This window comes from Molossus molossus, unplaced genomic scaffold, assembly GCF_014108415.1.
Source record: "Molossus molossus isolate mMolMol1 unplaced genomic scaffold, mMolMol1.p scaffold_m16_p_1, whole genome shotgun sequence".
NCBI lineage: Eukaryota > Metazoa > Chordata > Mammalia > Chiroptera > Molossidae > Molossus > Molossus molossus.
Window position 1 is genome coordinate 80,797,430 of NW_023425344.1, and position 24,865 is coordinate 80,822,294.

The 24,865-nt window shown below is 35.9% G+C and overlaps 1 protein-coding gene across 7 annotated transcripts in view; it reads right to left on the bottom strand.

Annotated features, from left to right (window-relative positions):
- The window catches only part of UBE2D3 (ubiquitin conjugating enzyme E2 D3), a 32,311-nt gene that overhangs the window by 3,217 nt on the left and 4,229 nt on the right, over window positions 1–24,865 (bottom strand). For 6 of the 7 annotated variants that reach the window (XM_036239793.1, XM_036239820.1, XM_036239784.1 and 3 more), the window contains 5 exons: window positions 12,558–12,621; window positions 12,430–12,461; window positions 4,883–4,960; window positions 3,304–3,409; window positions 158–251 (listed from right to left, as the gene is read on the bottom strand). In XM_036239793.1, the coding sequence (XP_036095686.1) occupies window positions 158–251; window positions 3,304–3,409; window positions 4,883–4,960; window positions 12,430–12,461; window positions 12,558–12,621 (374 nt within the window). Of the gene's footprint in view, window positions 1–157; window positions 252–3,303; window positions 3,410–4,882; window positions 4,961–8,539; window positions 9,157–11,831; window positions 11,926–12,429; window positions 12,462–12,557; window positions 12,622–24,865 lie in introns of those variants that run through there. The other variant, XM_036239831.1, reaches the window with a different exon arrangement.

The following is a 24,865-nucleotide window of genomic DNA, read 5'->3' on the forward strand; positions in this document are numbered from 1 at the left end:
ATTACTGTCACATAAACTAAAACCTATTGATTACTATCATCTTACCAGAAGTAAGCATCAGATCTTCCTGGCATTGCCACAACTTACAGCTGAGTATAAACCTAACTCATTAAGCAAAATGACTTTGTATTATTTCCTTAAATTACTACATACTTACTTATCTCTGTCTGTTTTATAGATCCGTGCAATCTCTGGCACTAGGGGGTCATCTGGGTTTGGATCACATAGCAGTGAACAAATGGATAAAAGAACTGCAAGAAAATAAATGTGGTTACCCAGCATCAGGAATTTAGATTAAATAAAGTGCATTTAAAAACACTATTATACCCACTTGTTATCAATGGATGGATCGAGACAGAAACTCAGTAAGAAAACCATAGCCTGAAATGTCATTACACCAGATGAACTTAACAGATATTTAAGAACATTTCATCCAAAACCTGCAGAATACTGCAGAATACATTCTTTTTAAGTGCACATGGTACATGTCAGGCCACAAAACAAGTGTCAATAAATTCACGACAAATAATAATAATAAAAAAAGCATCTTTTCTGACCACAAAGGTATGAAAACTAGAAATTAAAATTATACATTATAAACCTCAATCTTCAAAAGATTTTTATTAGTTTATATCATCAGCTCAATGAGACGAAGATTTATAGATATGCTTCTTCACAAGAGACAAGGTCCTGGTAAATAATTGCTAAAAATGGAGCAAGTATAGTACTAGCTATAAAAATACTGCCAAACTCAGGAGTTCTGATATAATCAGATAATGCCATTATTGTTGTATCTCTCTCTCTCTCTCTTTCTTTTAATCCTCACCCAAGGATATTTTTCCATTTATCTTCAGATAGAATGGGAAGGAGCAAGAGAGAGAGAGAGAGAGAGAGAGACATTGATCGGTTGCCTCCCGCAGGGCCAGGGACAAACTATAACTGAGGTACGGCGACTCTTTGGTCCGAGAGCTGATGCTCTAACCCAGTGGCTCTCAACCTTCCTAATGTTGCAACCTTTTAAGACAGTTCCTAATGTTGTGGTGACTCAACCATAAAATTATTTTCATTGCTACTTCATAACTAATTTTGTTACTGTTCTGAATCGCCATAGGAAATATGTGTTTTCCGATGGTCTTAGGCCACCCCTATGAAAGGGTCATTCGACCCCCAAAGGGGTCGAGACCCACAGGTTGAGTACCACTGCTTTAACCGCTGAGCCAAACAAACCAGCCAGGGCCCATTATTGTTATTTTTAGAAATAGTTAAGTGGCATTTGAATTTAATTCACTGGAGTTTCTTGGTACTCCGAGGGAGAAAAAACTTGGATAAGAATATTTGGGCAACACCCATACAACACTATCCTTAGCTGTTCAATATAACAAACAAACAAACAAACCCATTCTATCCTGTCCCCAGGGAGTTTTCACAAAAAAATCCCAACTGCTCCACTGACTATGTTTTGTCCTCTTGAATTTATAAGTACTGACTAAATGAAACAATGCCATGGTCTATTACTAAGTGAGCTTTCAACACTAACTCTTACTCTATCTTATTCAACATAGAAGATGCCCAGCATCATGGATCATGTATCTAATTCATTTTAACGCCTAGGATGTGCCAGACATTGTGTAAGGTGTTATGAAATTTTCAGATATAAAAACTTAAAGAGCCGGGCCAGTGTGGCTCAGTGGCTGAGTATCGACCCATGCACTAAGAGGTCGCTGGTTTGATTCCCGGTCAGGGCACATGCCCAGGTTGTGGGCCCGATCCCCAGTGGGGGGCATGCATGAGGTGGCCAATCGATGTTCTTGCTCATTGATGTTTCTGTCTGTCTCTCTCCCTCTCCCTTCCTCTCTAAAAATCAATAAAGAAAAAAACTTAAAGAGGGTATGACAACCTTCGGATGAAGACAAAAATAATACCATAAAAAAGACAACATTAATGTAATATATTATTAGAGAAAATAATTGTAAACCCAAGTGCAAGGTGGGGGCAGATATGTAACTCAACCTGTACTTACAGAAACAGTGTTCAATATTATAGCACATTCCCAGCAATGGTAAAAAAAAATTTAGAGCCTAATATTTAAGGTATTCATAATACCAGTTACCTGGTAGAGAGCCTAATTTAAAAGAAAACAAAAATGCACCCAAGAGGGTGAAAACAGGTCTAAATTATGTTACACTTGGAAAAATTATGGCAGCATTAACCCGAATTGTTTTTCTCTCCCCCAATAGTGATTCTACCACCCCTTAAGGAGATTTAAATGAATTGTACAAACCTTAAAAAAAATTATCCTTCTGACCTGGCCAGTTTGGCTCAACTGTTAGTGTGTCAGCCCATGGACCAAAGAGTTGCGGGTTCGAGTTTGGTCAAGGGCAAGTACCTTGGTTGCGGTTCTGTCCCCAAAAATATCCTCAGGTGAGGATTTAAAAAAACAACAACCCTTAAACCCTGTTTCACTTTGCACGTATCAAACTCACATTACAAACCTAATTTTGTGTACCTAAGCAATGTTAAGACAATACCAAAAAATTGAATATTACTTGAAGGCAGACTTCTTTCTCATTAAGTAGTTTGAGGCAGGTGATTTTATCTGTGGGATGAAGGTGTCTTAAAAAACCACCAGAATCATTCAAAAAGGAGATACAGACTGGGAAACAATCCGTATCTTCATCTGGGATATTCATGCGAAGACTGGATAGCCTATTAGAGATGCTACATCCTGATTAAAAGTAGAAGAGCAGAACTGATCTGGAGAGATTTCCAGAAGATTCTCTAATTTTAGACTGTTATTAAGTAGCAACAACCTACCATGCTGACACAATACCTACTCTAAATGTTTTTTATTTTTAAAAAAGCTTAACAAGGATTTATCGAAATAAAAATAAACACAGAAGAGCAAAATCAAACTTCTCTTACAATGGAAACCTCATTGTAAGATTTTTTAACAGCTCTACTGAATTTAAGTATACCATTTTAGTTAAAAGATAACAGACAAGCAGGTAAGATGTGCAAATGGCTCGAGAATGAAAAATACTACAGAAATCAATTAAAATAAAATTTGCTTTTATTATTTGCAAATAATGCCCTAACACCTTAATTTGAATTTTTACTTCTTCCCTCAAAATCTCTTTAAGCAATACTGCTTTAAAAGAGCAAAGATGATATAACTTATTCCTTCCCCACCTCTTACCAAAAAGTTAGCATAATAAAGACTCAGACAAGTAGGCCCCAAACTGAAACTCCTTTAAACTATTAAAAAATCAGAGAGTTCAAGACTATTCCTCTAAAGTAGCTTACCTTTAGAAATAGTTAATGCAGGAGACCACTGTGATCTTAGAATATCGAGACAAATGCTGCCATTACTGTTAATATTTGGATGATAAATTCTTGTTGTAAATGCAACCTAAAATAAATTTAAAAACCTTTAGGTGTTTCTCCCAAATAAAAAAACAAGCATCCTAACCTCAGGCAGAAAACTTTTTGCAGGGCTTAAAATATTGCTACAATTTAAAAATAAAATAAAATGGCTAATTTATATACACAAAAAGACTAGAAAGTATAGAAACTAGTTCTTATATTCTGACCAAGATCCCTCAGGGGCTCCCTCTTTTTAAATTAAAATGGGAAATATAACTTTAGGGCAAATTAATACAGTGGGATGTTCTGAAGGTTATATTTGGTCCTACCATGTCATAAGCATCAAAGAGTAATTTGAAGGATATTTTTAATATTCATTAAAAAATAATCAATTGCTGATTGTAACCCAGAATTTATAGACCAGCTCATTTAAGGTATCAAGTTACAAAGGTTCTGTATTTGCGTTTGCATTTCCACTGTACATAAAATACAGTGTACACCTTTGAATATCACATAGGTGTTTCATCTAAGGTAAATGTCATACTGCACCCATAACACGACGATGAAGACGGTTACAGTGAAGTGTCAATGTTCTACACATACATTATCCCCTAGTTTTTCGTATAGGTTGAATTTGTGTCAACTGCTTTGAAAAGCCAAAGACTAGGTTTTTGATAGCTGTAAACCAGTCCACCTCAGTGCATTAAGCAACTCAAGTTTTGATAGATTTATTCAGTTATGTATGCAAATTCAAATCCCAAAACTCCAACACAATCATAGTATAAACTGTAGCAACATGTATGAATGCAGAGGTTGAACAATGGAAACCTACTATTTTACAAGATACGAGGGTTAATAGTCCAAATCTGTATAAACACACAACAGAGGGGGAAAATTTTCCACATAGTGTGTATATTTGAGCCTTGCAACATTAAGAAAAAGGTAATCCTTATCTCCATTTACAAAGTTCAAAATGAGGTCTAGTTGCTCTTTTACTAAAGATTAAGAGTCAGCCTCCTAGATCAGTGATGCAATTCAAGATATATATATATATATATATATATATATATATGGCCTCAATTATTCTATCCATTATATATAAAATACACCAATTTAGCCTTAAGTATGCAGAACACAAATTTCTTTTTTCCTTTTTATTGAGTTTATTGGGGTGACAGTGGTTAATAAAATTACATAGGTTTCAGGTGTACAATTCTAGAATACATCATCTATTTTATTGTGTTCACCACACCAAAGTCAAGTCTCTTTCTATCACTATTTATCTCCCCTATACCTTCTTCTACCTACCCCCACGCCCCTTTCCCTCTGGTAACCACCATACTGTTGTCTGTACCGCCTATGTTTTTTATTTTTGCTTAATCCCTTTCCCTTTTGTTGTCCAGCCCCACAATGCTCCCCCCTGACAGCTGTCAGTATGTCCTCTATTTTTAAGAACACTCTATTCCTCTGACATAGAGCATAAATCTATTAATAACAGATTTTGGGGCAAAATACTTGCCTTAGGTGGTTTGAAGGGGTAGTCTGTAGGAAAATGAATTGTCAAAAAGAATACACCGCCTTGATATGGGCTGTCATTCTGTGGGAAAAATAAATAATGCTTAACTGATACTTAAAATATTATTGCTAAACAATCCATATATAAGACTTATATTTTCTAAACACTTCTCCAATATAAAACAAAATTACCTACTATTTACACTGCAACAAAAGCCTAAATGATCTAAATAAAAATTTACTCTAGAACAATGAACCCTAAATACTGAGATCCCATTTTACATTAAGTCATCAAAGACTTTAAAAATTATACAGAAACGTAAGTGTTCTAGATCTTGATTCTCACAAAGAAAACACATACCTTATATATCAAAGTATAATTTGAAAATAAATTCTTACACTTGTAGAATGATAACCATATATACACAAATGGTTTTGTGCTATGATGGCTACTGGCAAAGCAAAATGTTAGCTATTAGAGGCAATACACAACTACCTTCAATAGAAGCAGAACAGAAACAAATAGGTTTTTAAAGACAGTTTAATTCCCAACTGGCCCCTCAAACTTCTCATTTAAAATAACGCAATGAAAGTTTTTTCTTCAAAAGTATACTGAATTCTCCACAGCAAATCAATACACAAGATTACAGATTTGGGAAACAATGTGATTTCTTTTTACATTTCAACAGAAAACAAACTTTTAAGTTACAGCAGTATTCTTTCTACTTTGCTGTTTTGCTCATTAGACCTTGACTATGAAGAACTCCCTTAGCAAATAAGTATTACATACAACGTTGGTAGGAAGCATCATTTGGGTGAAACTAATTGCTAGGATTTTAATTTAACCCATATCAAGAAAAAGATAACCTTGTTCCCCGTTTTACAGATGAATGAAATGGGGTTTAAATAACTAATTTAGGCCTAGCTAGTGTAGCTCAGTGGTTGAGCATTGACCTATGGACCAAGAGGTCACTGGTGGTTTATTTTGGTCAGGGCACATGCCCAGGTTGTGAGCTAGATCCCCAGCAGAAGCTATATGCAGGAGTCAGCCAGTCAATGTTGATGTTTCTCTCTCTCTCTCTCAAAAAAAAAAAAGTGATTTAGTCAAGTGTACAAATGGTATATCACAGAGCCAAGAATCGAATCCAGATCTTAGGAAAACCACTGATCAACACCAAAGAGTGATGACAGAAGTTAGGATTTTAAGGTAAAAGAAAATATGAAGTTGCTTAATTGCCCCTGGATAGGCAAAGCTGTATTTGAAATTTAGTGTGACTGAGTTATTACCAACATCCACCCTATTAGAGTATGTATATATTGTTAAAACAAGTTTTTTACCATGCCCATTCTGGGTGTTAGGCAAATAAAAATTACAGTACTGACACTTTTATATAGCTCATTTAGCCCCAGCACTCTGTAAAACAATTAAATACTAGTTGATTAACTCCTTTCTGTATACTAGGTATGTATAAGGGACATACAGAACAATTTCTTATCTTAAATGGCTTACAGTCTGGTAAAGAGACATGCAATGAAAAATGTTACAGATATTATGAAAAAATTAACAGGGTACATCTGGGTTTAAAGGAGGTCAAATGATTGAAGAAGAATCAAGTTCAAAGAAACATAATTTGAAAATGAAAGAATTACAATTTAAACAGTCTTTCCTACTCCAAACTCCCTCCTTTTTGTACTGTCTAGTCTATATTGCATACAATTAACAATTTAAAGATAATCCTCCAAATTTTTTATAACATCCAAGTCCAAAAGTTGTTTATTTAAGCCTTCATTTCAAGCTTCATATAGTCAAGTGCTATATCTGACTGCTTCCGAATAAAGGCAATCTAATGATGCTATTTAGACAAAGCCAAATTTCATTTCACTTATGCAAACTAAATAATTTGAGATGAAAATATTTCAAGGTTACAATTTAACACTAAAATTCTACCAAATCAAAGAGGGAAAAGTGGTAAAACCACAAGATTCAGAGCAACTAAACTATGCCATCTAAACAACTGAAGCTCTATATCAAATTTGCCATGAATTGTCAGCAAACAGAAAATACAACAAAGAAAAACAAAAAAGAGTATTTGATCAGTAAAATTGACCCAAATCTTAGAAATTCAGAATTTATATTAGATCTCTTCTTTAGATACTATCTACCCTGGTTTTGCTCCAGTCAGTCCAATCGCTCCTCCTCAGTCTGTCCTCTTCCACTACGGCAACCCTAAATGTTAATATTCACACATATCCATATTCTGCTTTTATCTCCTGATCCATACTTATTTTGGTAACTCTTGAGTCTTTCTCTAATGTAGTTTATTCATTCTAGGACATACAGTCAAATGCTTTCAAATATTTCTACTTGGATGTCTCGTGCCCCAAATTCAAATCACAATAGTAAAGCCACAAACCAGGATCTCATTGTTGACTGTCTCATCTCCTCATAGTCACTGAATCTTAATGATCCTTACAATCTCTTGAATTATCCTACTCTCCTTTATTCCCACCACCACTATTACCTTAGCTCAAGACCTTAGTACAGTGATCCTTCCCTTAGCTGTGGTTTCATTTCTGTAGGTTCAGTTACCCAGAGTCAGAAAATATTAAACGGAAAATTTAAGACATAACCAATTCATGAGTTTTAAATTATATGCAGTTGTTAGTGTACTGTCCCCCTCAGCCCCAGCCAGGACATGAATCATCTCTCTGTCCAGCACACTTAGACTGTATATGCTCCATTCCCGTTAGTCACTTAGTACCAGATACTGTCACAGTATCATGGCACGGGATTCAAGTAACCCTTATTTCATTTAATAATAGCCCCAAAGAGCAAAAGTAGTGATACTAGCAATTCGGATAGCCTAAAGGAAAGCCAAAAAGTGCTTACTTTTACATGAAAAGGTAAATACAGAAAACAAGACATTTTGACAGTCCACATTCACATACCTTTTTTTAAAACACTATACTGTTATAATTGTTCCGTTTTCTATTGCTAATCTCTTACTATGCCTAATTTATAAATTAAACTTTATCATAGGGGTGTGTGTGTGTGTGTGTGTGTGTGTGTGTGTATATATATATACACACATATATAGGGTTTGGCACTATCCATGGCTTCAGGCATATACTGGGGAGAGAGTCTTGGAAGATACCCCCCCCATGGAAAAGGGGGGACTACTGTATCTTTTGTCTACAATCACAGCAGTGACTTACTACTGGTATTCCTGCCTACACTCCAGCTTTCCCCTCCACTTTATCCTTCACTCTACTGCAGAAACGGTCTTTTTAAGATATAAGTTATTCCCCTGCTTGAAACGTAGCACAGCTTTCAAGACAAAGTTTAAACTCCAAAGCACACAAGGTGCTTCATGACCTGGTTCCCACCAACTCAGTTATAGGCTCATTTTCCACCAAATTATGCTCTCTTTATGGCACATAAAATAAGTATTGTTTCACATCTCCTCCCTCTCAACCGTATTTCTTTACTCTACTTGAAATATTCTTATGTGCGTCCTTATCTTCTTTATCTGCAGGACCATACCTAAATACAGCCTTTCCTTTAGTCCAGCGGTTCTCAACCTGGGGGTTGTACGACCCTTTCACAGGGTCGCCTAAGACCATCAGAAAACACACATTTCCGATGGTGACTCATAACAGTAGCAAAATTACAGTTATGAAGTAGCAACAAAAATAATTTTATGGTTGAGGAACTGTATTAAAGGGTCGTGGTATTAGGAAGGTTGAGAACCACTGCTTTAGTCCAATCTGCTGGCTACCCTTCTTTTATACCTCAGTCTCTACAGTTACTAGTGGCCAACATATTTAATTCCTTTTTCCACTAGACTACAAAGCTGCTTAAAAAACTACTGAAGTGACGAGTTTTTATCGTCATTAGACTTTGCAGGAAATGATTTAATACACAAATGGAAAAAATAACCCTTATGGACCAATGAACCAATTACTTCAGATGGTTTTTGTAGTTGATTTTGCTCAGGCGGCCAAAGGTTACATTATTCAGGTATGATACAGGCATACCTTGTTTTACCATACTTCACAGATGTTACTCCCCGCCCCCTTAAACCAATTGAAGCCAAGACCTTGTACCAGCAAAAAAATTACGGCTCACTTTATTTTGTGATACCAGCTTTATTGAGGTGATCTGGAACAAAATCCACAATACCTTTGAGATATGTCTGTACTTTCTTTTATGGCTATATCATAGATTAGGTAGAAGTCAGTGTGGTACTCCAAATAATTTCAAATGATCTCCTTCTGCTAGCTCCATTTCCAATTAAAAATCAAGCATATAAATATCAGAATAGATAAGAAAGTTACTTTCTCCTCAATGCATCATTTACTAGGAATTGCCAACCACAGTTTAAAAACCACATAACTAGCAATGCTCTGTCAACTCTTTCAAAGGTTTAGTTTTTATGAGTATTTGTGCTTCCAAAGTATCTCACCTTCAAAAAGTTAAATAAGCTAGCACAGCTGATTATTAGAACCAAGAATTTTTGCCTCATAACTTTCAATGACTAAGAGCATTTTTTGACTATAATCCACTAAAACTCAATAGTCACTCTGTACTAAAACAAATTAGACGCTCTATTCCTTAGAAAGTCAGGAATCTTTAGTTCTGTGACACTGTCATCACTTTAATTAACCTAAGAAATATTGCAAAGCAAAAATAATTTTGTTACTATTGCCCTGGCCGGTTTGGCTCAGCAGTTGGAACGTCCGCCTGTGGACCAGAGTCCTGGGTTCGGTTCCCGCTAAAGGCACATGCCCCCCCCCCCCCAAATAATTTTGTTACTATTTATTCTTCCAGCAAATGTGTAATTATGGGTTATGTCACCACTGGCCCTGTTGATTTAGGTCACATCTGTATTACACATAGGGTAGGCTTACAAACAAAATAAGGTAATATCTACCTAATCAAACTATAATGTTTTGACACAAAGATGCAATCAAAAGCCAAAATAATAATGAGTTGTCTTATCAAATGACAATATTAACTGTTCATAAGTCAGCGTCTAAACTTAGGTGCTTACTTATAAAAAGATTTGTATTTTGGGTGAGTTTTTATAACCTTTGACTCCTTCCTGAAATTATCCAAACAGTGAGAATTAACCTCTATAAAACAAGTACATTTCAGGAAATAATGGGACCAAAGCAAAACTGCAGTTGTGATCTAAATCGATGTTTTGTTTTCTGAAAATCAAATTATTTGTTTCTAAAAGCAGAAAACTGCTATTCATTTATATTAAAAGATTGCTGGAAAAAAATTTAATGAATAGCCATAATCTAAAATGTATAAAAAATGGAAAAATAATTTTTTAAGTAAACAGCTTAGAAAAATTGTCAGGATAAGCAATTTTCTATTTTCTGAAAAATTACTAGCATAAACTACTCATTTATGCTTAACTTTTAACTTTATTGTAGGTATATTCTTTACCTTAGGAAAAGAACAGTTCAATAAAGTGCAATCTCAAAAGTTGAGCAGAAAAACACCACACTGGTTTAAAGAGTTGGTTTATTATGCACATCATCCAATTAGAAGTCTTGATTACCAACTCTTTCATGTATTACAACTGGCAACTAATTTTTATAATGAGACTATCTTAAAGCACCCTCTGGACCAAAGATAAACTTTATTTAGCACAGACATGGTAAGACATTTTATTGAATTTTTTGCTTTGAAAATTAGTGACCCATAATGAAAAAAATTATAGAAATTGCAGTTTCAACTGCCCACAGATTCTACATAGGCACAATAAAGTGGATCTGGTAGGAACTATGTCAGACAAACCCCATCTGAAAAAGGGAAGCAAGCAGCTGCTACTCTATCCCAAGCCATTATTGCTGTGGAAATGAAGGCCTAGTCAGTTATTTTTTTTTTTATACAAAGATTGCCAATTTTTAAAACACTTCATAGACCAAAGTGGGTAAAGCCACTAGTTAATTATGTATATAAAGAATATGCCCTGGCCGGTTTGGCTCAGCGGTTAGAGCGTCGGCCTGCAGTCCCGAGAGACCCGGGTTCGGTTCCCGCTAAGGGCATGTGCCTCGGTTGCAGTTTGTCCCCGGCCCTGGTTGGTTGTGCGGGTGGCGGCCACTCGATGTGTCCCTTTCACATCGATGTTTCTCTCTCTCTTTCTCTCTCCCCCTCCCACTCTACCTGAACAAAAAATAGAAAAATGTCCTCAGGTGAGGATAAAAAAAAAAAAAAAAAAGAATATATAGCAATTTTATTACCAGATTAAGACAGAAAGAAGCACCTGAAAAGCAAAATAAAATTTAAAGCAGTAAAAATAGTCCTTGAAATTGGAAATGAATAATCCTGGCTTTACAGTTATTGTCAGGAAAATTCACATATATTTCAAATTATTAAACTAAACATATCCCCAAGTTTAATATAATTTGATTCTACATCTAGATCATAACATTTCATAATTACTCTAACTCATTCATCCCTATTATTTCTAAATTTCTCCTACTAACCCTTCATTCATGTATTACTTATTTCTCCAAGTTTTAATTGTCTGTGTCTCCCAGTACATGTTAATCTTCTTAAAGATTGAGCGGGATCATGTCTATTATGTTCATTTGTATCCTTAATGGCACACAGACAAGGGACTCACATTGGTTGAGACAGAATACAAGATTAAAAATATCAAAATCAGAACTGCTGAACAAACACTTGTTGATCCAACCCATCTGCTGGCCAACGTTTCCAAGGGTATTTCTTCTTTTAGAATAAAAAGCATCTGCTTATTGACCGATAACTAACTTAATATATTACTGCCATTTAATGTTGAGATTAAACCATCAAAAAGGGAAGAAAGCAGAAAATTCAGAAAGACACACATATAACTTAGGATATCCGAAAGTGCCTTCCAAGTTTAAAAAAAAAAAAAAAAAGTTAAGTATTGTGCAAGATACAGTCTTACCCCAGGATGTTTTACTGCGTTCTAATTCTGTGAAATTCTTAGATGGTATCCATAATTCTGAATATTCAATTATCCAGCATATACAGTTTCTTATCTACCCAGGATAGAAAGGAATTTTGCTGTATTCAAAATATCACTTTCTACCTAAGAATATTCAAATTTTGTATAAAACTAAAGTTCCAGAAAGAATCAAATATCAAAATAATACAATTAAAACTAGATTTGGGGCAGTTACCCAAATACAGTAAGATCTTTGAGTAACATCATGGTAGAACCAGTTCATTAATTGGCTCATCAAATAATAGAAAGCTCTGTGACAATGCTTTATATTGCTATGAAGGAAAACTAGATGGATGTGAAGGGATCTTTGGTAGGTAAAAGATGCTACACTTTAGACCACAGGGTAAGACACATGTAGTATACATAACAAGTGACTAATTCATTAAATTACTCTTTCAAAAGAGAAGTACAACTGTGGCATATCCAAAACAGAATTACGATGTAATAAAAGAAACCTAAAGACTAAGTTAAAACTTAGAACTAGATAGATGCTGAATTTTCAATTAAAAGCAAAACATATTAAATTCTTAATACTTACAGGTCCCATAATTGTGGCTTGCCAATGAAACACTAAAAAAACAAACAAAAAAAACCTCTTTGTTATTATCTAAAAATGTACAAGCTTTTATGAAATTAGCCATAAAAATCAATTTGAAAGTTACTTACTATCATCCCCAACTGGACCTGCAGAACATTGTGCTGGAGGGTCACGGGCCAAATCACTAAGTTCCTACACCAAGGCAGAAAAATAATAAACAGAGAGTCAACTGCTTCGTTAATTTTCACCTCATTCTTTTAGAGACGATTACTATTCACATTAATAATAAATACACTATTAGAAACGAAAAACATTTAAGTAATCCTTCCTGGGACATGGTAGGTATAGTTATTTAAAGGCACAATCAAGACAATCATCTTGGCTAGGGTTCACATGAGTATATATACACATCAATATGAAAATTTTTGTTATCTGAACATCTGTCCTTTTACAGATCAAAAAAATTGTAATCAGATATTTTCATAGTTTAAGAACCTAGATAAGGCAGTTCTCAAGATTCATATAATTTGCTGAATTTTCAGACCATCTCAGAGGCCCTCATTTTTAGTGTCTTAAATCCTCTGTTCTTTCTGAACCAAACTTCCGACTGACCTAATATATTCCACCTGAAAAATTTCTTATGGGGCTAGGTAAATACCCATTTTGGTTTGATCTCCTTATTCCCTCAACTCAACCTTGTCTTTTACTCAATGCTGGGTAAAATTACAACTCTGGAAGAACCTACCTCTCTAGGTAGAAGTTGGCTCTTAGCAACTAATATGTCATTTGTACAATTCCATCTGACCTTATATTACAAAAAATATGTACTTAGCCTTTCCATGATTTGTGCATAACAAATATGGATTATCTAGTAATAAAATAAAGTTGTTTCTTTACTAGGTTTTTAAAAAATTAAGATCATATAGCTATATATTTACTACTTTTAAATCCCTATAGAAATTTATAGACCTGCAAGATAGTAACAGGCTTCTAGGAAAATTCAGGGACTATACAACACTGCAGGAAGATAACCAGAGCAAATATTTGCCTTTATCATATGGTCAAAATGGACTTCAGAAAATGGCCAATTGTTCAGGAATCATCAAGTCTGGATTCACTCCATTAAAAAAAAACAAAACAGTGAAGAGTTGTCCCTGTGGTGATCATTCTGAAATGTACACTGATCATTATGTGTATATCAAACACTAATGTTTTATGGTGATTATATCTCAATAAAACTGGAAAAATATTGTCCTCATATACTCTGCCAATTTGCTTCTGACACTCATACCACAACTGCTTGCTTATAAGGTAATCAAGATAGCCAGGATTCACAATGCTAAGATGATGTAAGATCAAAACAGACCCTTATGTTTGCCTACATAAATACACCATGGTTAACATAAATTCATCAGAAGCACTTGATTCTGATCAGGAGTCACAGAAACTCTTTATCTCAGAGTTAAACAATAGGTTTTAAAAAACCCATGCATATTTTACCTTAAAAAACAAAAACAAAAACAAAAAACCCTTGACCAACCAGTGTTACTCAATGGACTGAGTGTTGTCCCATAGACTGAGAGGTCCTGGTTCGATTCCCGGTCAGGGCACATGCCAGAGTTGCAGGCTCAGTCCCCAGTGGGGGCCGTGCAGGAGGCAGGCAACTGATTATCTCTCTCACATCGATGTTTCTCTCCCCCTAAAAAAAAAATTAAAAAACAAAAAAAAACCCTTATAAAATATTGATTGTGAAGTAAGTATTTGAAAACTATGTTTGGTTTTTTGAAAGTGTACTGGCAACTTGAATTAATCAACTATCCATTACTGAGCAAATCTTACACAAAAATTTTTTTACATTCCAAGATCAGCCACTTTTATTTTAATGGCAATCTACTTTAACACCATCTTAAGGTATATATACTTTATTGTAGGAAAGAATCATGCAGTCTTATATGAACATAGAATTTTCCTATGTTCCAAAACTTACACAAGTTCTATTGTGTAACTGGCTCACCAAAAAGAAGAGCAACCAGAAGCTAAGTTATGCAACCTAATTCCCTCTTTCCTTAGGGCATGTAAGGATCCAAAAAGTTTACTTTAAGGTTAAAACCTTAAACTGGCTCCAAACCATCCCTCTCCTCTTTCCCACAAAACAGAGAGATGTGAATTTTCAAAACTTTTACTAAAGCCCAAATACAAACTTACATATGCAATTCAAATGCTCAAACATAGCATCCTGAAATAAGGACATTGAGTATGTCCTCCTTGAATATTGTTACCATTTTGAAGTCTCACTTTTAATCCAACTTAGACCCACTATTTTCTAAACTTATTTCATCATCTCTAAAATAGCAATGTTGAGTTGTACATAAGTTGGGAGAACATGAAAGAAAGTTAAATCACTTTGGCACACAACCTGGCACATGATGTACTAAGTACTCAACAACAAGTAGACCACTTGCATTACCACCCATCACGAAGGCAAGATTTCCTGGGTAGGCACTCAAACCATTTGTTTGTTAAAAAGCAAAACTGCTTCATAGATAGGCTACATATTAAAGGCTTAGTCGATTTAAATATTTTGCCTATGTGATGGATGAGTCTTTATGATTAACTGCCTATAACGCAGTCATTTAGCAATTATACTGCCATAATATGCTATACATTAATAACACAAGGTCAGCAATTCAAGGAATTATTTGTTGATGGGGTTTTGAAGAAACCATGTTATATGCTTGAGTCATATAAAGTAACTAATATTTGATTAATTTTGAACTACAGAACTGTAATTTAATGTGGTTCTACCCAAAAATGTCCAGTAAGCATTTAAATTCAAGTATTACCAAAAAATGAGTTTCTTAATCTACCCAAATTATGTACTGAATAAACACATTATGTTCTGCATATATAAATGGATTTGTAAAAAAAAAAAAAAAAAAAAACCTGAAGAAAAACATCCAGCAGTTATTTTAAAATAAAAGCCAATTTAATGATTGTTGGTCTAACAAAATACCCTGTAGTAAAACAACTTTGTTACTGCCCTGGCCGGTCTGGCTCAGCAGTTAGAGCGTTGGCCCACAGACCAGAGAGTCCTGGGTTCGGTTCCCGTTAAGGGCACGTACCTCGGTTGCAGTTTGTCCCTGGCCCTGGTTGGGATCATATGGGTGGCAACTCTCTCTCTTTCTTTCCCCCACCCTGCTCCCTCCCGCTCTGTCTGAAGATAAATGCAAAAAAATGTCCTCGGGTGAGGATGAAAAACAGACAAAAAAAACTTCGTTACAAATAGAATTTCAGGAATATATAAAGTTGACCTAGAATACTCTATCAATATCCTACTTAAAGGTTGCACATTTCTAATTAAGAAGAATATTAAGAAAGCATTTCTTACTGAGTTTTCCTGAACACTGATATTTATAAATGACTAAAGCTTTTATGTGTTGGCATTATCATTCCTTTAGAGTAAAGGTGTAATTTCAGCTAGTTAGCACTAAATTTCAACTCTTTACTCCCAAAACTGCAGGCTCTTATTGCTCAGATCATTTGTAAACAAATGCCATTATCTTGCATGACCAAGACACCTCTGAATAATCAAGGATTTAAAATCAGTCCAATTAATTTATGCATTAAAACCTACTTTCAATTGAACACTAAAAAATAACCTAAGTAAGGTTATTTTAAGGATCAAAACAGGTTTTTAAATCATGTACCCAGCACTTACCTACCTCTAAGATAATAACAGCAGAAAAAAAAGCATAATAAGTAGTTTTCCTAGATGTTCTTCTATGTAGTGGACATTTGTCTACTTAATAATCCATCTTACCCTACTTTCATGGAAATACTTTTTCCCTTACTTCAAACATGTGATTGTAGTGTTGGGTGATTTGTCAGCCACCAAAAACCAATTACTCAGTGCTAATCATAGAATTTGTTCCTTCAGCCTCAGTTGGAAAGTAACCAAAGCCAGAACTTGACTTTATCAGTCTGTCCATCCATACCTGCCCAAGATTTTTCAAACTGTAGTTAGAAGTAACATGTCTTCCTTCCCTAATTAGGACCCATAAGGATGTGACTCAGAGCTGTTAGCAGGCATGTGCCCTGAAATTACATGGTGAATCCAGAGACCACACTGGGTGGCAGAGAAAGTAAAAAGCTGATTTGGCATACAGATAGGCAATTTCTGGCCCAAAGGTTATAGCTTGCTATGGTTCCTATCGCTATTGTCGATTGTTAACTACAACAGTTTACTTCTAATACATCCAAGAAGGAAAACAAAAAAATTGAGAGGTCCCTTCTAAGCAGGGTGCTACTTTAAACCATTACCAATTATACAGATTTTTATACCACTAAAACACAATGCAATGCTCAAATACTGTTGAAAAACATCTAAGAAAATTTAAAAGAAGTCTCAAAATTAAACTATAGGGAGCAAGAAGTAGTCATATGGCCTGTCTAGCAAAGTGTTAACTTTGAATCTAATCACAGAAACTGGAGGTTAATTTAAATCCATTTCTAAAATGAAAAGTGTAATATTAGCTAAAATTGTACCATCAAAACATGTATTCATTAGTACTAAGAATACTTTTTTGGTGTCAAGTATGTTAGGTCTGAAAACACCAAGATAAAAAAACATGAACAATTCCCCCAACAGACTGAGCTAATAAAAAGCAGGTATAATGCAAAAACAAAGTATACTTCAACAACATAAGTGCTTAAAATATAAGCATTCAAATGCCTTGCCTGGGTCTATAACAGTGACATCTGAGCTGAGTCCTGATAGAAGGATAAGCATTCTAAGTAGAGAAACTCATTCAAAGTCAGGGGTGTGAAAGAACACAGGTTGTGCCCTGGCCGGTTTTGCTCAGCAGTTAGAGCGTCGGCCTGTGGTGCGGTTCCCGAAGGGCGCGTACCTCAGTTGCAGTTTGTCCCCGGCCTGGTTGGTCGTGTGGGTGGCAGCCACTCGATGTGTCCCTTTCACGTCGATGTCTCTCTCTCTCTCTCTCTCTGTTCCTCTCTCCCCCTCCCACTCTACCTGAACAAAAAATAAAAAAATATCCTTGGGTGAGGATAAAAAAAAAAAAAAGAAAAGAAAAAAGAACACACGTTGAAAAAATCTGCTTGTAGTCTGGTATACTAGAATCACAACAGAGTACAGACAGTAAGGGAGTAGTAGCAGATGTGCCCAGGAAAGTTCATCAGGGACGGATCTTTTCAGACCCTTGATATTATGTCCAAGACTATCCCCAAAACAATGGGAAGTCACAGAGTTTTTAAGCAGGAATAACACAAATCAGGTTTTGGTTTTTTAACATACTAGCAATAGTACACCAAAAATGAGTCTTTTAACTTTTTAAATTAAGTCATATCCTAAAAGTACCCATGATCTGTGTATCCAAGCTTGATAGTTAAGCTTAAGATTTTTTACCACAACTCCTTAAAATTTAAGAAATGCTCCAGATATAATTGATTCCGCATGTACTCCCAAAATTCCGTTCCCTTTTCCCAAGAGGTAACAGATTACAAACAGATTACCCCAAATTTGGTTTCTGCCATCTCTCCACATTTTTACACACTACTAGATATGTATCTCTGAATATATAGTATTGTTTGGCAGGTTTTCAAATTTTGTAATAGAAAACTACACATTATCATTCAGAACACTGGCTCTTAACACTGTAAGAATCTGAGGAATCCCCTAAAATACAAATATGCCCCCCCAAAATTTTAATTTGTGGGGTATCACAGATCCTACTCACCCCCATGTGATAGGAATCCCTACTATAATATTTAATAAATAAATAAATAAATAAATATATATAGATAACAGATGAGTAGATAACCACATTAGGAAGCTATAGCAGTAATTTCAGTTGAGAGAACATGAAATCCCTGGGGATAAAAAATGATCTCATATGAATCACTTTACCTTTAAACCAACTTATAAAAATAGGCCTTATTTCCACTTTATATTAGAGATCCTTACTAGAAAAAAAAGAATTCACATGTAGGGCATTCATGCCAAGCTTCAGGACGGGTAGGAGAGCAAGAGAGTTATCTACTAGACAACTTGAAAAATAGGTCTAGGGATATGCTGCAAAAAAGCTGCTTTCTCAAAACAGCATCCTTTCATCAAACAGGTATTTAATACAGCATTTGGAAAACTGGAGGAAAAAAATTCCAACCATACTGACCTAACTCTCTGTTCTATTTATAAATGCCTTAGACTGAACAAGATATGGAAAACTGACATTAGGATCAGTTCTTCTATAACTATTCACTTTGTACCTTACTATTACACTCAGTATGAATCCAGTGTTACCTATTTTTTAATTTACATGACCTTTAAATGAAAATATTCATTCCACTGCAAAAAGAAACTGTATGTACTAAACTGGAGATCAATTTCCAATGAAGCAACTGAAAGAATTTTCAAAAGTAATTGTCTTGTTTTCACCTTATGAAATGACTTTAGAACCTAAGTTTCACATGTTTTAAGGACAAAAAACTTATAAAAGTATATGAAGAATTAAAATTAACTCTCTAGTAGACAGGAACAGTGGCAAAGAGCTGAAAGAACAGCACACAGGTAAGACCTGTAAAGTCTTCATACTTTGTTGACTTCTCCCCTCAGGGAGGACAGTATTACTCAGGTGGGCTCCTGGCCAAGTATTAAGACCACAGAAATAGGAAAATAGTTGGTAGGAAAACATTGGCATACACTAGTAATTGCTACAGGCTCCACTTCACCTTGAAGGGACACTAAAATGGATCAAGGATATACAACTAGGGTACAATGCTAAAAACTGTACTGCCTATAATAAAAAAAAACCCCACAACGGTTAGCCATCTCTTTGCCACAGTATGCTCTTTTGGGGACAATTTCTGCTTTTGGGATAATCTTCCTCTGAATCGCTTCTCCTTCTGCACAACTGGCTATTGTGAGAATTCAGCCTTCCTCCATTGGGAAATATGCTCCTCACCTCCTTTAAAACCCTCAACAGACGCACTGGAAAAGGAGTCAAGCAAATCTCTGTAAGGCAACCAACAGATACATGTTAAGCCAGTGAGTGTTCTCATCTGGAGACATGATTAAACAGTAATGAGTATGACCATTCCTTTTGGAATGGGGACTCAAAAGAGAAAACCTAGTATGAGGAAGGTTGCAGGCTAGATTCTTAGTCAAGGCACACGCCTGGGTTGCAAACTCTATCCCCAGTAGAGGGTGTGCAGAAGGCAGCTGATGGATGTGTTGCTCTCACATGGATGTTTCCCTCTCTCCCTTCCTAAGTCAATACAAATTACTTTAAAAAAACAAAAACAAAAACCTTCCACTTGACTTAAAGGACAAGAACTGGCCCTGGCCAGTTTGGCTCAGCCGTTAGCACGTCCCCCCTTGTACCAAAGTCCCGGGTTTAGTTCTCACTAACGGGTAGTACCTCGGTTGCAGTTTGTCTCAGGCCCCGATTGGGGTCGGGTGGGTGGCAACCACTGGATGTCTCTCTCTCGCATTGATGTTTCTCTCTCTCTCTTTCTCCCTCCTGCTCTATCTGAAGATAAATGCAAAAATGTCCTCAGGTGAGGATTAAAAAAAAAAAAAAAGAACTGTATGACCATGTGAATCAGTTCTATAAAGACAGCCCTTGCCTCTTAAATCTATATTGGGTAACATAAAGTACTACCTTTGAGGACTGGGGGAGATGAGAGCATGAAGTGGGAAACACTGAATATGCCTTTATAAGAAATTCTGAGATGAGAATGACTCTCAAGGACCCTTACAACCTAGTAATATAAGGGCATATATTTAGACCAATGAGAGGCCAAAACACAGTACAATTAATTATCCATACAGGCAAACAATAACTACTCTAACTGTTCTTATAAAGATTAGCCCTGGTCACTTTGGTCCAATAGTTAGAACGTAGCCCAAAGAGTCATAGGTTTGATTCCGGTCAAGGGCATGTATCTTGGTTGTGGTTCAGTCCCTGGTTGGGGTCGTACAGGAGGCAACCAGTTGATGTCTCTTCCTCCACCCCTACCTACCTATCAGTCTATCTGAAGATAAATGGAAAAACATCTTCAGGTGAGAATTTAAAAAAAAAAAAAGGATCAGGTTTATCATGAACAAAAATTTATTAACTTTAATGTTGTGAAATTTCTCCATACCATATGCTACCCTATGTAGATACAAATGGAAAGAAGCAAGCAACAAACATCTTAGAAATGTATGGTTACCAGAAATGTATGGTTACCAGACCTTATTTCAAAAGAATGAAGCCTGGCAAAAGATTTTTGGATCTGAACAATTTCATAGAACTATAGAGTTAAGAATGGAAAGAAATAGTTCCTTTAAAATCACTTTAGTTTGGACATTTTGACTTCTTGTGAGAAATCCTGAAAGTTTATCTTAAAGATTAAGAGGTAAGTGCTGCACGCTATGTCGCATTATATCGCTGACAAGATATTAACTTCCTGTTTAGCAGTAATTATAGGTAAGACAAACATGTTGATTCATTAGACAAGATAGAAAGAATGGCTTGAATGAGTAACACTAACATTTTCTTTCTATAGGTCACCACTAAAGAGAAGTCATTTAAGATTATTCAAAGCTGTTCTGTTGTAAGCATTATCTAAATGGGCCAAGACAGCCCTGGCCAGCTTTGCTCAGTGGTTAGAGCACCGGCCCACGGACCAATGAGTCTTAGGTTTGATTCTGGTCAAGGGCATGTACCTCGATTGCAGTTCATCCCCTGCCCTGGTCGGGGTCGTGTGGGAGGCAGCCAGTCAATGTGTCCCTCTCATCACATCGAGATCTGTCTGTCTCTCCCTCCCTCCCTCCCACTATTATCTGAAGATAAATAGAAAAATATACTCGGGTAAGGATTAAAAAAAAAAAGTCAATGGGCAAAGGCAGTCAAATTTAGGTTCTAAGCTTTGATATATGAAAGCAAGTAAGACATTTTATAGATATAAAAAATGAAAATTAACAGCAGTCAAGTGGTTGAAAATATCCAATTATACATTAACCATGAAATTATAACAAGGTTAGGATTAATGTGAACAAGTATTCCATCCTGAAAATGAATATGTAATTAAGAAGCCTAAAAGGCCACACTGAGCAAATTCAACTATGAAAAGCTGGTTGGAGATCTCTGAATGATACAAGATTATGCTAAAATGCAGTTGAAGGTAAAAATCAGATGTTTGGGCCAAGTATAAAATATTTAATTGAATGTTCCCCCTCCTTGCCTTGGCTTGGTAGCTCAGGTCGTTAGAGTGTCATCCCAACATGGCAAGGTTGTAGGTCTGATCCCTGGTTAGGGCACATACAAGAATGAATGCACAAATAAGTAAAACAACAAACTGAAACTGATGTTTCTCTCTCTCTCTCTAAAAAGCAGTAAATAAATTAAAAAACAAAACAGAAAATTCCCCCCTTCCCATATAATAGGGTAGACGGTAGTAATCTTACTGACCTGGCCAGTTTGGCTGAGTGGTACTGTTAAGAGCGTTGGCCCTAGGGCCAAAGGGTCTCAGTTCCATTCTTGGTCAAGGGCACATGCCTTGGTTGCAGGTTCAATCCCTGACCCGGGTTGGGGTAGTGCAGGAGGCAATTAATCACGTCTATGTTTCTCTCCCTCCTAACCTTTCACTCATTCTAAAAAAATCAATGGAAAAATATCCTTGAGTGAGGATTAACAACATCAAAGAACAAATCTTACCTAACAGGGTAATTTGGCTAATAAAATACTCATTAAATGCACCAAATCAAATGAGATCTTTGCTCTGGTAGCAAAACCAAATCTAAAACACAAAATTCCCAGTTAAAAAAGAAAATCATTTATTTTCGCTAATTTCAAAACACTGTCTCTTTTGGTAAAGGGAGAAGTCTAGTTAGAAAGGAAATGCCCTGGCCAGTTTGGCTCAGAGGTTAAAGCATCGGCCTGTGGTCCAGAGAGAACCGGGTTCAGTCCCTGCTAAGAGTGCGTACCTCGGTTGCAGTTTGTCCCCGGCCCTGGTTGGTGGTACGGGTTGCAGCCACTCGATGTGTCCCTTTCACGTTGATGTTTCTCTCTCTCTCTCCCTCCCACTCTATCTGAACAAAAAAATGGAAAAATGTCCTCGGGTGAGGATAAAAAAAAAAGAAAAACCTCACTGTAATAACAAAATATTTAGATAAACCTATCTTTAAAGGTAAATCTGATATGTGAATGAAAATACCTCTTATAATTCCTCTTAATGTCTCCCCTACTTGATTTATACTATTCTTATGTGTTTATATGCTTGCTTCCTTCACTCAAAGCAAAGATTCTCAAGGGTAACGACAGTCTTCCTTATTTTTTATCCCCCGAGACTAGTCTGCTGTGGCAAAGTAAAACCTCAGTAAGTACTGATTAAATGATTATCCCCAATGTCTGTGGTTCTCAACCAGAGGGAGGCCTCCAGAAGTGTCCCTAGGGAGCATTTCAAAGTTATGCCTATTTCCAGAGAAAATTACTCAAGTCTGATAAGACCCTGTCCTTTTACTTATGTTCTTCAAAAATTCTGCTGTAAGTGTAATTCATGTCAAAACACACATACACAGTAACATATAATAAATAGAGTGCAAAAGCCAATCTAGGATTTGAGAATTTATTCTGAAACATTTTAATATCAGTTCTAGGAACCTAACTCTCTTCTTTGATAGAAAGAGATTATAGTGAAATACTTTGGGAAATTCTCAAGAATTAACAGTTATCTTGGATAACCAGTGGGACCTGAACCCATGAGTTAACACACAAACTATTAATAGGCATATCTAATAAGTTTTCCCCCTAGTGCTAGCAAGATTTTAACTGTACATATGTACAAATAACAAAACTAGAATTAACTCCGCAAGTGAGCATGATAAAACCAAAATAGATGGTGTGAAAGTAAGTCATCCTTACTCAAATTAAACAAATATGGAGGTCATTATATGATCAGTATCCCTCAGTCACACAACTGTCCCACAAATTAAATCAGCATGCTATAGACAAGTCTTGAGGATCTTAAAAGAAACACATACAAGACAGTGGATCTATCCTGGAGACTCATTGGGGACAAGTTTAATATATCCCTAAATGATAAGTTGGTACATGGTAGTTCCCATAATTTTTTTTCTTTTTCCTTTTATTCCTCACCCGAGGATATTTTTCTACTTATTATCAGATAGAGTAGGAGGGAGAAAGAGAGACAGAGAAACATTGATATGATAGAGCCACAATGACTGGTTGCTTCCTGCACGACCTGACCAGGGCCAGGGACGAACCCCAACCCAGGTACATGCCCTTGACCAGAATCAAACCCATGACTCATTGGTCCAGGGGCCAATGTTCTAATCACTGAGCCAAACAGGCCAGGGCAGTTCCCATCATTCTTGAAGAGACAGGTCAAAAAGATATTCACTCATACTTTTAAAAACCCATGTTAGCTAAAAACTCAATTCACAAATTAGCTATAAGCTAAGAATGACGTTAAATCCCATTTCCATACTAAGTGGGAGAAGTTCCCTTCGCGTAGCCAAGACTAATATGACATTCATTCACCTAACTATCAAACAGAAAATGAAATGGTTCAAAATAGCAGTACATCATGGAGTTTAAGAGCTTGAGTTAAGTAAAACTATCTGATTTGAATCTGTTACTAGCTGTGTGACTACAGACAAGCAACTTAACCTCTCTGTGCCTGTTTCCTTATGTGTAAAATGGAATGGTAAGAGCATCTATCTCACAGGGTTGTTAAATGAGTTGATATGCATAAAGGGTTTAGAAACAATGTTTAGTACATGTTAGACACTACGACCAACCCATTATTAGTAGCCAAATGATACATACAAAAGAAAACCTTTCTGAGTTCCAAAAACCTAAAGGGTGACATGACAATGTAGTGGTTAAGAGCACAGTGGAAACAAACTGCTTATGTTCTAATCCCAACTCTGATATAACCCCGGGTGTTTTTCTTTTTAAATGTCTATGTCTCAAAATTTCTAATCTCAAAATGGGAACAATAATTGTAAGTGATTCCTAGGGATGTTATAAGATTAAATGAGTTAACACAAGTGTCTCAAATAGTTCTGACACAATGCGAACACACAAAGCATGAGCTATTCTTCTAGGTTGGGTTCACATTACATTTTATGTAAAGTTCTCTAAACATCCCCCAAACACATGCACTGTAGTTATTTAAACAGGAGTAGTAAAATGGCTATGGCTTCCAAATACCACCAATCAACTTGGAGTTCCCAGTTTTGATTATTGTTTAATAAATAGCCTCAACAGACCATACTTCTGTTGGTCTATATAAAGAATACAGCAAAAAACAAAACAAAACAAGTAAGGTTGTCTGATAGCTGCTTGGTCTAAGGAATATTCAAACAAGCAAAAAATTATAAGAATGTAAACCTGAGAACAAGAATTCAAAG